Source organism: Crocodylus porosus, unplaced genomic scaffold, assembly GCF_001723895.1.
Source record: "Crocodylus porosus isolate Cpor-Errol unplaced genomic scaffold, CroPor_comp1, whole genome shotgun sequence".
Taxonomy (NCBI): domain Eukaryota; kingdom Metazoa; phylum Chordata; order Crocodylia; family Crocodylidae; genus Crocodylus; species Crocodylus porosus.
This window is the reverse complement of record NW_017728929.1, coordinates 8724572-8738086: the sequence shown is the minus strand read 5'-3', so window position 1 is coordinate 8738086 and position 13515 is coordinate 8724572. Positions and strand designations below refer to the sequence as shown.

The 13515-nt window shown below is 39.3% G+C and overlaps 1 protein-coding gene across 2 annotated transcripts in view; it reads left to right on the top strand.

Moving 5' to 3' along the window:
• The window catches only part of PAK2 (p21 (RAC1) activated kinase 2), a 67124-nt gene extending 56378 nt beyond the window's left edge, over window positions 1–10746 (top strand). For both annotated transcript variants that reach the window (XM_019542979.1, XM_019542978.1), the window contains exons 11-15: window positions 224–341; window positions 3252–3351; window positions 5893–6089; window positions 7736–7873; window positions 8633–10746. In XM_019542979.1, coding sequence (XP_019398524.1) covers window positions 224–341; window positions 3252–3351; window positions 5893–6089; window positions 7736–7873; window positions 8633–8719 — 640 coding nt within the window. In that variant the 3' untranslated portion in view covers window positions 8720–10746. The remainder of the gene's footprint in view (window positions 1–223; window positions 342–3251; window positions 3352–5892; window positions 6090–7735; window positions 7874–8632) is intronic.
• Window positions 10747–13515: the final 2769 nt, after the last annotated feature.

Here is a 13515-nt window from a genome sequence, read left to right as displayed (position 1 = left end):
ACCTACATTGAACACCTTCAAGAGTAAATTGGATGCTTATCTTGCTGGGATCCTATGACCCCAGCTGACCTCCTGCCCTTTGGGCAGGGGGCTGGACTCGATGATCTCCCGTGGTCCCTTCCAGCCCTAATGTCTATGAAATCTATGAAAATCTATTCAGGTCCCTTCTGACCCTAGAAACTATGAAACTATGAAACTATATTCTTTATTTTTTGTATTTTAGTTATCTGGTAGGAGATGAATTGTTTGTTGTGATGGAGTATCTAGCCGGAGGGTCACTCACAGATGTTGTCACGGAAACATGCATGGATGAAGCTCAGATTGCTGCTGTTTGCAGAGAGGTGGGTATTTTTTGTTTATAAAAGGTTTAAAAGCACAGTCTGTTTTCCCCATTTTTTGGAATATTTACCTTACAAGTCAGTACAAGAACTGATGATGCATCCAGTCTGTATTTAACATCATTAACAATGCAAAGAGAAGGGCAGTAAGCAATGCTTTTTAACTAAGCTTGAAGATTAAAGCTAGTTGGGGAGAACTGCTGGCACGAGTGAGTACAGAAAGCACACTAAGATCACAAATAGCAAAATGGGATTCACTCAAAAAATACAACTGAAAAACAGAAGAAAAGTAATTCAAAGCAGATTCTCAATGAGAGACCAAACCTAGAAAGTAGAGTGCAGAGAGAGGGTAAAAGGGCAATTAGAAATTTATACTTAATTTGTTGTTTGTTGTATAATAAAACAGGAAAGTCAGTGGAGTGCTGGACTAATTACATAGAAGCTCAGATCATGGTGTAAGCATCTTTTTTTTTTTTACATCTGGAATATTGTGTTCAGTTAATAGAAAGTTGTTGATAGACTGGATAGGATTCAGAGAAGAGCAATAAGAAGTTTGGAGTTAATACTTTATGAAGAGAGATTGTTGAGGCATAAAAGTATAAGCATTGAGATGGTACAAATCAAGAGAAATCTGGATGTACGTAAGAGTATATAGCAAAGCGTAATCAGAGTTGAAAACACAGGAAGACTAGATTAGAGTTCTTAACCCAGAGTATTTCAGGCTGTGGAAACATTCTCCAAAATGAAGAGGTGCATTCTGTGCATATCCATTGCACAGAATGTTTAAACTAGACTAGACAAACCAAAGGAAAATATCCTACGTTAGCATGGGGATGGGTTGGTTTACTGTGCCTTTTTCCCTCTCCAATGGTTGTTTTGTAGTTTATGTAGCCATGGAATTATGTGCAGCCAAAATTTCTTTGTGGGTTTCTCAGATATTTTCCAAACAAGAACTTATAGATATAAGCTTTGCTTATAGCTATAATGGTCTCAGGTTCAGATGATGTAACCTCTGAGCAGAAATCAGATATAGCTGACATCAATTTTTTTTTTTCCTGTTGCCCTGAGTCAGTGTCAGTCCAGTACAGACTCAATTTATCATCAAGGTAATTGCACTGCTTACTGTGCAGGGAGAAGGCATCGTTTTTAAAAGCCAGTTAGATTGAATCAGAGGGGTATCTGCTTTGATGACTCACTAGAAGGGATGGTGCGGAAAACAAGCTTGTACCTTAACATGTATAGACAGATAATTATTTCCTGAGAACCAGAGTTGCCTCACTTGAAAATACAGGAAGAACAGTAACTGCTGGCAGTAAGAGAAGATAAAATTTCCAAGGATAGGTCAAATGTCAACAAGAACGTGGAAAAAAATATTGTTGCATAGATATTTCCAGTTTACTGTTATTTCATGTATATTTTATTTTCCAGGGAGTTTGTCGTGTTTATCATTTTTCTTTGCCAAATTGTTGCTCTTTTTGGTTCCATTATAGTTGTAGCCTTCAAGGGCTGAGCAACCTTTAGGGAAATCCAGTTCACATATGGAAGTATTCCCCAAATTCTGTGCGAGAATCTTTTAAGTAATTTCAAAGTAAAACTTGCCTTTCTTTTAAAACATGCAGCTTTTAGCACTTACAAAGCAGATGTTTGATGCTAAATTCCCAACCTGTGGGTATTATCTTTAATAGCTAAAATTTCCAGAGAAGGCCTTAACTCATAGCAGCAGTACAAATAGTAGAATGAAAGTTTAATGAAGAATGTTGGAGTGCTAGCCAGTAGAATTGGTGAAGAGGTGTCAAGGATGGCTACTGATCAAAGTGATTTCCATAAAAATCATATAACTAGAAAAAAACCCAGTTAATATCTTTAAGCAGGAATTTGTTTGGCTCCGCAGCTTTAATCTTCTGAAGACTTGATTTTTCTTTTGTAGATTGAGAACTAAAAACCAAGCCATGTTTGAAGAAAATAAGTGTGAAAAGGTTTAAGTTATGAATTAATATCAGCCCGATTGGACATTCCCTTAACTTCTATAGTTTTATCCCTTCCAAGATCTATATTGTTCTTTGCTATTCTGTATTTTGTATAGATGTTAAAAAAAACTGGGCAAAAGGTTTAGACTTAGTGGCTTCAAGACCAGCTTGACATCTAGATCTCATTAAGATTCTACAGAGCAAGCCAAGACTGGAGAGGAGGGAACATTTTAAAAATATATAAATGACAAATACACAATTAAGTTGTTTACAGTTTCCACATTGAATGTAATTGTAAACTGCATCTAACTCTTTGAGTGTGCAAGAAGCTGCTCACTGTTTGATTCAAAATGTGTACTTTCCAAGGATAGTGGTTCAAGGTAACTTTGTAAAATCAAAACTACTTTTCTAAATCAAGCAAGGACACCAATATTTAATGAGGAAGTTCACTCAACTTTTCTAAAGTTCGCCATGTTGTGTAAACTGCATTTTACAATGAAAAGTAAAGTAGTTTGCATAGTACCAGAGCTTGTAAATAATGAAGCATTTTAAATTTCAGTGGGATTCCACCAAACCAATCCTATTAGTTGATCAGGAATAGTCAATAACTCGAAAGCTGTGGAAAAAAATGATGCTTAGCTAGGTTAAAGTCCTTAAAAACTTTGTGATGTGTGGCCTGTTAGGACTTTTATTGTTCATTCTGAGATGCTAGTAACAAGGAAATAATGCATTCTTTGGGGCTGAAGAACAGTCTTTGACCTCCATGATTTTTGGATGTTAATATTGACGTTTGTTACTCAGCTCTTGAGCTTCCTCTGCTGGATACTTAAAGAAATAACTGCTGCATTTTTGGTTTGAATGCTATTTCTGCACATAAATTTCACTCCTGTATTAACAGTAAAAATCGTTTTGCATATGATCAACATTGTTTTTTCCTTCTGTACAGTGTTTGCAGGCACTAGAATTTCTACATGCCAACCAGGTCATCCACAGAGATATTAAGAGTGACAATGTGCTTTTAGGAATGGATGGATCTGTTAAGCTCAGTGAGTGCCTGATAATTATTTTTCCTTGCTTTCCCTTTTAAATAAACTTGGCAATGGCAAGTATACATTGATAAAAGGGTAGTTGACAGTGAATTTCAGAAATCATATTTTGCAATGAAGAACAAATTTTTACACACAATATTTGACTTTGTAATTCTGAGCATCTGAAAGTTATTGACTGCAGGTGTATTAAGCAGGAAGGACGGTTACATAAACTTGCTACCACATGAATGCTTTTGTTAATGTAAATTAGCCTGCAATACTGCGATATGAAGTGAGGCAAAGATGCCAAAGATTGCAAGAGAAGAAAGCCGGAGCTTATTACAGATGCATTACAAGCTCTTCATATAGTGCAGAGTTTTTGTAAATTATGACAGGGCAACCACAACTTGAACTTTGCACTTGATGATACTGCATTTATGTTGCAGTTAATATCTAAAGGCTACAACCAGGCTGGGTTTCACTTTGATGGATTTTGTGTTTGTAACAGTTGATGAAACTTGCTGAAAAGTGAACCACCAAAGTAAAACGTAGAATCTTGTTGCAGTCAGTTGCGTATGATGCATTTGACAGCTCTTTGCATGTAGTAAGTCACTTCCTCCCATTGGGTGCTCCCTGAAGCAAGTGGGGAAAGGAAAGCATCTCAAAGTTGAGATGTGAATGTAAAACCACACAAAGAAATTGTTAGGAATGCTTAGTAGGACAGGTATTATTTACCTACTGAACACCTATAACCATGCTAAGTGCTACATACATACCTAAAATGATATGGGATGGCATTTTTGCAGCTGCTTATGGTATTTGGAAGGGGAGCAGCTTTGGAAAGTTCTGCCAGCACTCTGTTTCCTAAAGAACTTTCAGTCTAGTCCCAGCCATTGGCGTTTTTTTAAACAGTGTTTATGAGCTGTAGTGGGGAAGTGCAAGTCAAGGCTGTAAGATAATGTGGTTATTCAAGTATATTATGTGCACTTGATAGTGTAGAGGGTCCTGTTATGTTCACAAGGCTGTGGATGTTTTTATAAACTGAGTGTGTGGGACTGTTTTTAATGAGGTGATAGCTAGAGAAGGGGAGAAAGCTAGCAGAGGATGGGGAAAGTCAAGAAAGGACAGGGAGGTGGTTAAGGATTGGTTTGGAAAGGAGCAGCTGTGAAGAAGAGGTAGCCCTTGAGAGGGTAAAGAAGACTGAGGCAAATAGCTACATGAGGTAGGGACAAGCACATGTTAACTCTAAAACCCTGCTCTAAGAAGCAGGTGACACTATAACAAGTAAATATCAGTTCCTTATTGGTGAAACAGGGTGGATAGGCAGTTATCCTCCCTTTGATTTGCAAGGTAGGTCTGTAGTGAGAAAGTTGGTACATACCAGAAAGTTGGTACACAGGCCTGTTCTAAGCTTATGTAGTCCTGGTTTCTGAAAAGCTGGTGATGTGGACTCTCGTCTAAAAGAACAGGTTAGCCAGCTGCTTGCAGGGTTTCTGAGCATGGCTTCAGTCTCAGAATTGGTACTGTGGGTGACAGTGTCTTTTAGGATTTCTTACTCTTTGCTCATGGGGATTGGGAACGGGTGAGATACTGCAGCAAGCAGCTGTCCTTGCACAGTCTACAAGACACGTTTTTCCACTTGCTGTAAATTTATCACATCTTAACACTACATTTTCTTTAGCCCAAATATAATAACACCCAAACACTGTTAAAATTTTTTGCTGGTGAGCCCACTTAACTTGTGTGTAAATTTTGGAAAACTTCTGTTGAAGAGTCTTTATTTTTCTGTGTTATATCTGACCCAATCATAAGAAAATTAATTTCTCCATGAGGTGGAGACCCTGAATGAACCATCAAAATGAGTCTGGCTTAATGTCCTGTTCAGCAGTCTCTTTGTCCGAGTAAAGATGGTAGTTTTCCAAGCTTTTCTGGTTGAAAAAACTTGCTTAAGCAAGATCACAGTAGCTTCCTATACCTAAAGGTTCATTTCCATTCAGATACTGAAGCTGGTAACTACAGAAATACATACTGAAATAATTTGTCTAGCAGTGCAGGAGGTGTCATAGTTGCTTCACTGTATTACACAGCTTAGTACAAAGGTGGTACAAGTACACAAAATTGTCTTCCCGTAGGTTCAACTTAGTCCCTTTTTGTCTGTTGACAGTCTGGACAGTTTGAAGAGGAATTAACAAGAACATCTCTCTTTTCTAGAACACCACAAATAGTCTGGTTTAAAAAAACAACCCCAAACCTAAAAAAACAGCAACTCCTCCTCCCAAAAAAGAATAAATACAAATGAAGCCCCTTTATTTTGGAGGAGTCCACTGATGTATATAAATCATTTTGCATAGGATATATATTTACGCCCATTTGTAGTTGGATTTCTTGCTGTAATGTGGAAAGTGCAGGAATCGCCTTACATCTCAAAGGCATAGGTGCAAAAGTTGCATTTTTCTGGAAATGGAAAAATCTCCCTGAAAACAAGTGGGACTCAAGTTGGGGTTTGCAGTAGAAATGGATGCACTAACTTTTGCTAACTTGTTTTTTATTGTCATGCAGCCGACTTTGGTTTCTGTGCTCAGATCACCCCAGAGCAGAGCAAGCGCAGCACCATGGTTGGGACTCCATACTGGATGGCACCTGAAGTGGTCACACGGAAAGCCTATGGCCCCAAAGTAGATATTTGGTCTCTGGGTATTATGGCTATTGAAATGGTGGAAGGAGAGCCCCCATACCTCAATGAAAACCCTTTGAGGGTAAGAGATCTCTTTTAAAGTAGTTACTATATCAGCCTTGTATGTGTATTTGTGGCTCAGGAAGATTACATAGGGACTTGTGACCTTTAATTCCTAGGTTACTGGTTTGAATTCAAACGTGTTTCAAAGTATTTGTAAAGGTTTGTAGTTGCTGGCTGTTTTAATAGACTTACCATATTTCCTAATGGACAGTTATCTTTGTTAATGAATCTGGGGTGATTACTACTGGTATCTTGTCAAAAGAAATGATAACCTAGTGGTTATCATCTTGAGAGATGATGTTTCTTGGAAGAAAATTGAGATGTCTTAAACTGTGCCTGTATGCTACTTAAATAAAAAACTTTGCTACTGAGGGTGCCAGTCTGCTGCCCAGAACAAACTGCCATCACTTAAAAGTAAATCCAATAAAATTTTAAGGATACAAACTTATGCAGCACGTTCTAACAGACTTGTCTTCCCTTTATATATATGCCTGTCATGATGTCTATCAGTTCGGTAATTTAAGTATCTCCAGTTACCTAGCTAACAACTGGTGACACAGATAAAGCAGTGTAAGTAACACTCTTACAGCACTCTTCATCGTGGCTGTGGAGAAGCAGATTGTCTTCCTTCTTCCTCTCTGGACCAAGACACTGTCCTTATCCTTACTGGAGGAATAAAACTTTACATGTTTGAGCACAAATACTTAACCACATCCAGTGTATGTGGCAGTCTGTTCAGTTTGTCCATATACGATCTTATCTTACCACACCCATGATGGAAGTTATTCTTAATGCTACCAATTATTTCCTAGTATTGTTCAGTGATAAACAGGGATTTGGGTTTTCTGTTTCCTGTGGGAAAACTGAGTAAAGCATGGGTCCTCCTGCCCCCTAGGAGTGCACGCCACAGTGGGGAGCTGACCTCACCTGAGTCCACAGCAGAGGCACCCGGGGGGGGCGGGGCGCTGCAGTGTGCTCCATTGTAGCAGCTGTCGCCTCCTCCTTGGGGACAGGGCTGCGGACCTGGGTCCCTGGCCCCATAGCCCTGGCAGCTAGGAGCGCTCTGGGAGGGCTGGGGAGCAGGGGCTGTGGGTGGGGAGTGAGGGGCACCAGCATGGCTGGTAGGGCTTTGGGGTGGGGGCTTTAATTTTAACCATAGATTTTTATGAGAAAATTTGCAATTTTTATCAAGGAAAACCAAGATCCCTGGTGATAAATTGTTTAGAGCATCACCCTTGGCTTTATATTTACTTAGGCTTCAAAGTGTATAGCAGCATGCAATATATATTCAACTAGGAATCTAGGCTGCATGTCCCTTATGCATTTCATGTTTTATCCCCTTTAGTAGGAAAATCGTTTGAATGCATGTGTTAAAGTCTACAGTTTGCTTCCTACATAAGTCTACCAAGGGGTAATGATTACATGGGATGGAGGGGGAAAAGTAAAATCCCATTTCATCAAATGCATCATATTTGTATTATGGGGTGGCCATCCAAGTTGGAGGTTTCCTGAAGTGTCTGAAATGCTGTAGTTTAGCACTTGTCCAGCTCCATATCTTTCTAGGTAAATTTCCTTAAGTGCTTAGCTTTATTCTATCTTCAAGTCGAAATACGTTTCAGGATCTTAAAACATGACTTGGTTGTGACGGGAGCTCTCCTTTTGCAGGCTTTGTATTTGATAGCAACTAATGGCACACCAGAGCTGCAGAACCCAGAGAAACTGTCCCCGATATTCCGGGATTTCCTAAATCGTTGTTTGGAGATGGATGTTGAAAAACGAGGTTCGGCCAAAGAGCTGTTACAGGTAAAGAGAAGGGTGTTAGAGCTTCCTGATGACCTGAGAAGAGGCAAGCATTAATATAAGAGGTCATCTTATGCTACTCATGCTTATGGGTTGTCATCAGCTTCTGTAGTCTTCCTACCAGATGATTGTTTAGTAGAAGGGAGCTGGAGAGAAGCACAGGTGGCAGAACAGCAACAAAATCTGACTGTTGAATAGTAGTCAGTGCTGTCTGTGTTTTGCCATTTGTAGTTTTGTGACTGCTGCATACTGAAGTGGAGCATATGTAGCAAACCTGGTAGGATAGAGGGGGAAAATGTTAGAACTACTATTATCTCTGCCTTGGAGAATGGTATTGTAAAAGAGAAGGCAAGGGTTACCCCAGTATGTAATGCTAATATGAGGATGTGGGACTGTTAGATAATCTTATGCCTTATTCCAGTGGTCTCCAAACTTTTTTGATCGTCCACCCCAGTCAGTAAAAATTTGAGCATGCACCCCCAATATGTGTATATTGATATAAATAGAAATAGAAGTTCTAATATTTTCTTCCTGCACCCAATGGATCGTCTTGCGCACCCCCTGGAGTGCGTGCACCCCACTTTGGAGACTACTGCCTTATTTCATTCTGTAGGCATGTCCTTTCTTTAGGATCAGCACATTGGCAGCATTGTTAAATGCTTTTCATACCTCGGGTTGGAAAGGGCTATGTTAACACAACAGTTTATGTTGGGTTTTACAGCTGTAGCTTTTACTTACTTACTGTGTTTCTCTTCTTGTCAGCATCCTTTCCTGAAACTGGCCAAACCTCTGTCAAGCTTGACGCCGCTGATTCTGGCTGCCAAAGAAGCAATGAAGAGTAACCGCTAATTTTGTTGCCATGACCTTCAGTTTTTTTTAAAAAAAATCTTTATAATATATGAAATTGTTACTCTTGTTAGGGGGGTTGAAAGAGTCTGCAAAAGGGAAAGTTCTCACCCAGAAGAAATCCAACACAAACCACGGTGACTTTCTAGCCCTTTCTAGGGTCCCAGAGGAAATGTGGACTGTATCGCTGGCTTTTCACCTTTTTAGCAGACAGCCCAGGAGTGCTACTTACTCCTGGGGTTTTAAGGGTTTTTTTTTTTACAGTTCCCATTCATTGTGCCCTCTTGGGTACTTTCAATACTTGAATGACAGATTCAAGCTTTCAGAGAGAGGCATTAATTTTATCTGCTGATCTCTTTCCTTCTACCTTTTACCTGTCTTTCAAATTGCTCTGGGAAGCTCCCCATATGACTAGATTAACAGCAAGTGGGACTGAAATGTGAAGGTACATTTTATCTCTCTCTCTCCCTTTCTGTACAGTTTAGCTAACTGTACTGTAAAAAAATAATGAATCATCTACTTAAGAAATTGCAACTTCCTTAAAAGAATGTTTTGCTTTTTAAGAAGAGTATGGGGAGAGGGGAAAGAGAAGAGTTCGACTGTTGTTCCTGCTCTGTGGCTATGCTCCACAGACCTTCTTAACCTAAGGTAAAAGAGGCTTTTTGTGTAAACTTTCTTGGTTGGTCACATTGTGGGAGGTCAGGTTGCCAGTATGGGGTGAGAGAGCAGATGTTCAGTTTATGATAAAGTCATCAGCTGAGAGTGGGGAGAACTGAAGTCCCAACTGTCTTCCTTTCTGCTCTGCTTCCCACTGTTAGTTTTTTTGGCCAAAGGCTTATATAAATGTCTTGCATGGTTTGGTGGACAGTTTTAGAATAGGTGTTGTCTCTGATCTTTAACTCGGACGTGGGAGTTATGCTGGTGCCTTTGCCTTTTTTTTACATTTCCCTTCTTTGTATCAAATATGTTTTGTATATGTTGTAATTTTATCCTCAAAAAGGCAAATAATGCAACAACCATGGAGTTGTCAAAATTTTAAGTATTAGAGCTATTTTTTCCCCATTTTATATGTGCCCTGTTTCTACTAATGTAATCAAAAGAACAAAAAATTCGTCATATCTGAGGACACTGAAGATCCAAGATTTTTTTGTAATTCAGACAGAAGCTTATGAACATCTGGAAACACCAAAGTGCTGTTCTGTGGAGAGAGCTAATTTGAGTGGCTGATGTGTAACTGGAGAGACATATATCACATTGGCGCTTTTTTCTCTAAAGACATTTTTACCAGCTAGGATGGCAGAAGATGAAAAGCTTAATGCAAGAAAAAGTGCCTCCTTGTAAGAGCTAGCGAGTAATGTGAATTTTCTAGGTGCCTATTGAGGTAACAGTAGCAACTGTGGGAAGATGTCCTGCTCCCTGGCTTCAGCCACTGAAATCACTGTGCATTTATACCTATGGATTATTTTGATAAGGAGCTATTTGTAGTTGTAATGTGCCAAATGATACATGTGCAAGAGTTGCCATCAATTTGGTGTTAAGCAATGTTGTTGCATTCCTGACAGGCAGTGTGTGTCCTAATAGAGAATATTGCTTGTGGGATGAGAGGAATCCATTGGGTTTTGACAAAGGAGATTGTCTAAATGAGTTTTGTGCTCACTCTTTTTGTTGTGGGAAGGTAGAAATCTTTCTTCTCTGAAAGCATAATGTCAGTGTTTTGTTGTTGGGATAGAATACCTGTGTTCTTGTGTTTGGTCACCTGAGATATGGCGAAATGAAGCCTACGCCTGGAGCAGTCCCATTTCTAGAGTCTATACAGCATGGGGGTTTAATTCTTTCAACATACCTGTTTTTCTATAGCTGCTCACTAGAAAATTAATTTGCACCAAACAGGGTGCCTGATTCACGTAAGAAATTGCAACACCACATTTCTATTTGCTTTCTTGTAAGTTATGTTATGTGGTATGTTCCTAGCTGAATTACTTTAATAGAGAGAGGTTACATCAGAAGAATAAACAATCCACTTGCTGCAAAGCACTAAAACAGTCACTGTTTAATCCAAGGAAGTGTTATGTTCTAGGCTAGGTATTTGAGATGTGCTTCCCCTGTAACAAACTTTAGATCTGTTGAAAGCCATATACACCATAAGCACTAGCATGGCAGCGCCCTTGATTTTAATGCATGTGACTTCTGTTTATAAAAGAGCAGCAAGGAATCTTGGGTTATATTTAGTTCTTTCGCATCAGTGGTTCCCTGTTTGTCCATTGCTGGCAATGGATTTGGTGAAAGATCAGCCTCCTAGTGCAGGAGTTAAACTTGGCGCTATTATTTGCTTGGTAGCGCATCCTGGGAAATTAGCAGTTTTTTAAAACAGGAAAACATAAAATCACACATTTTTAACTTATTAGTTCACCTTTATTGATAAAGGAAAACTTCTTTTGATCTTGTATTAGCAAATCTGTCCACATCAGTATCTTTATTTAAGGGGTTCATTTTTGAAGTTGTTGGGGGTTTTTTTGGTTTTGTTTTTTAAATCAAATCCAGGAGTTTCCAAAGTGCATCCCAGTGCTTGTCAAGTGGCCTGCTGTGATATTGAACAATGCGATTGAGAAGTGCATACATTTCTCTCTCTTCCCCGGCCCCCAAATCTGTAGCAGATATATGGTTATACAATTAGGATTTTTTTTTTTACTCCTGTTAGAAATGTATTAGGAACAAACAAAGGATATTAGTCCAGGAAACAGTGGAAGTAATGGTAGGGTTGGATTCTGCAGCAGAGCGTTGAGAAGAGTTAAGCAGAGTCAGGGAGTTGACAAGAAAAGAAATGAATTGTGGGAAGTTGCTGCTCTGTGCTACACTGTAATTGCTGTCTATATAATGTACTAGTGGGTTGGCCGTCTCTTTTCTAACTGAATGCGTGTTGCATGTGTCTTCCAAACCTAGTCCAAAAATGTGGAAAAGGCCATTTTTCCCCATAAGGGACAAAGTTCGAACTGTTGAGACGAGCTTTTCTATTTTGTTGTGTTCAACCCAGATTATGGCTATGTATGGCTGAAGAGAAAATAGCCAGAGACAGAATGGATGCTGAAGGGGAGGTGTTGCTTCTCTACCTGCTAGGATTCCCATATCTCTTATCCTGACATCCCAAGTGATTGCTAATGTGCTAGAACCCCTGAACCAAGCTCTCTATAAAATATGTATGCAAATAAATACATGTGGACTCTTTTTACAATGTTAGTTTGGAGAGTAACAACAGAAGAGGGATGTTCAGCTTCACTGCACCAAAACAAGTGTAAAGGAAATGTCTGATTCCCAAGGTTTTTCTACTATGAAAATGGGAACAGACCAGACTTTGCCACACACAAGCATGCCACTGGGATCACGCATTCTGAACTAAAGATAGATGTTCATCACATGAGTGTCTTCTGTGAGGTGCTCCAGAGTAGTTCTGAATAACTGAACTCCTTTGTCAGAAGAGCAGGGGTGGGAGATAGATAAGGATACAGCGATCAGTATCTGTAGCTGCGATAGAACAGATTTCTCTGATCTGCTTTCCTTCTCTTCCTCACTTTGCCAAACAAAAATGGAAGTGTAAGCTTTCTCCCTTTTTTTCTCTTTCCAAAAACTGTCTTCAGATTGTAATGTTGCCTTCCTTTTGTTTAATTTAATCCCATTCTGTTATTTAATTGTTACTGCAATATTAACTACTGTAATTGATGACTTTGTTTAATAACTGTTCTTTCAGGGCTAGAAATAAACTTTTTAAAAAATGTTTGTTATTTTTCCCCCCTTCCTGAATTTATACCTTTTCTAGAACAGAGTAGCTTAAAAAATAAATGTCTAGGTATCTTAGTGGGTCTAGAGAATTATGCTTTTTGTTTTATGTAACTTTTGTCACTTTCAAGCATGAAACTTAAGCTTTTCATGAACACTTTATTTTCATTGTGGTAGCCTTTATTTTGAGGGATGCCTCGGCTTATCTTCTGTCTTCAAGACCATTTCAACCACTGATTATAGCAGCCGCCCTGATAACTGCAAGCTGTCCTTGCTGTCAAGTTCAACTGGTGAGTCAGTTGTGTCTCTAGCAAATGTGCTCAACTGCTGAACCCAGGAGAGCTCCTCCAAACCGTCCTCTGTACTCTTAGTGAGGTGCTCTTTCTGGGAGGTTGCTGCATAAGAAAAACTTAGCAGAGAACTGTCTAGACTATCAACACTGCATCTTCCAAGGCCAAAACACTGTAAAACAGTGGCGCTCAATCTATTTGCCGTAGTAGGTCACACTTGCAACTCTCAAAGTGTTGTGGCTTGAACCCACACAACTTACTTCCTGTGTATCTATTTAAAATATGTTTTGCATGGGTTGCAGCAGTGGACCTCATGTGGCTCGTGGGCTGTAGGTTGAGAGCCTCCACTGTAAAATAATTGTTAATGATTGCATTTGGAATTGATAAGCCTGTTGTCTTGATCAAGCTGCTGGCAGTATGAAGTTCCAGAAAAACTATTCCTAACAAACTTGCGGTATTACTTTTGTTGAAAACATCCTTAAAAATACCTCTCTTCAGTGTTATACAGAAAAGAGACCAAGAAGCTTGAGAGCTATCCTTTCATCTGAATAGGAGACTGAATGCACTCTTAGGTCAACATTTGCCTGGTATAGCTCATCTGTGAGAGGAAGTCAGGCCTGGATGAGTCTCCCTGGGGGTTTGGCATGAAATCAGCAGCACCTGCTGATAGACTGTTAGAACATTTTATTTTTGTTTCATTTTGGTATAACTTCAGGAATTATGCTGAAGGATGGTGTT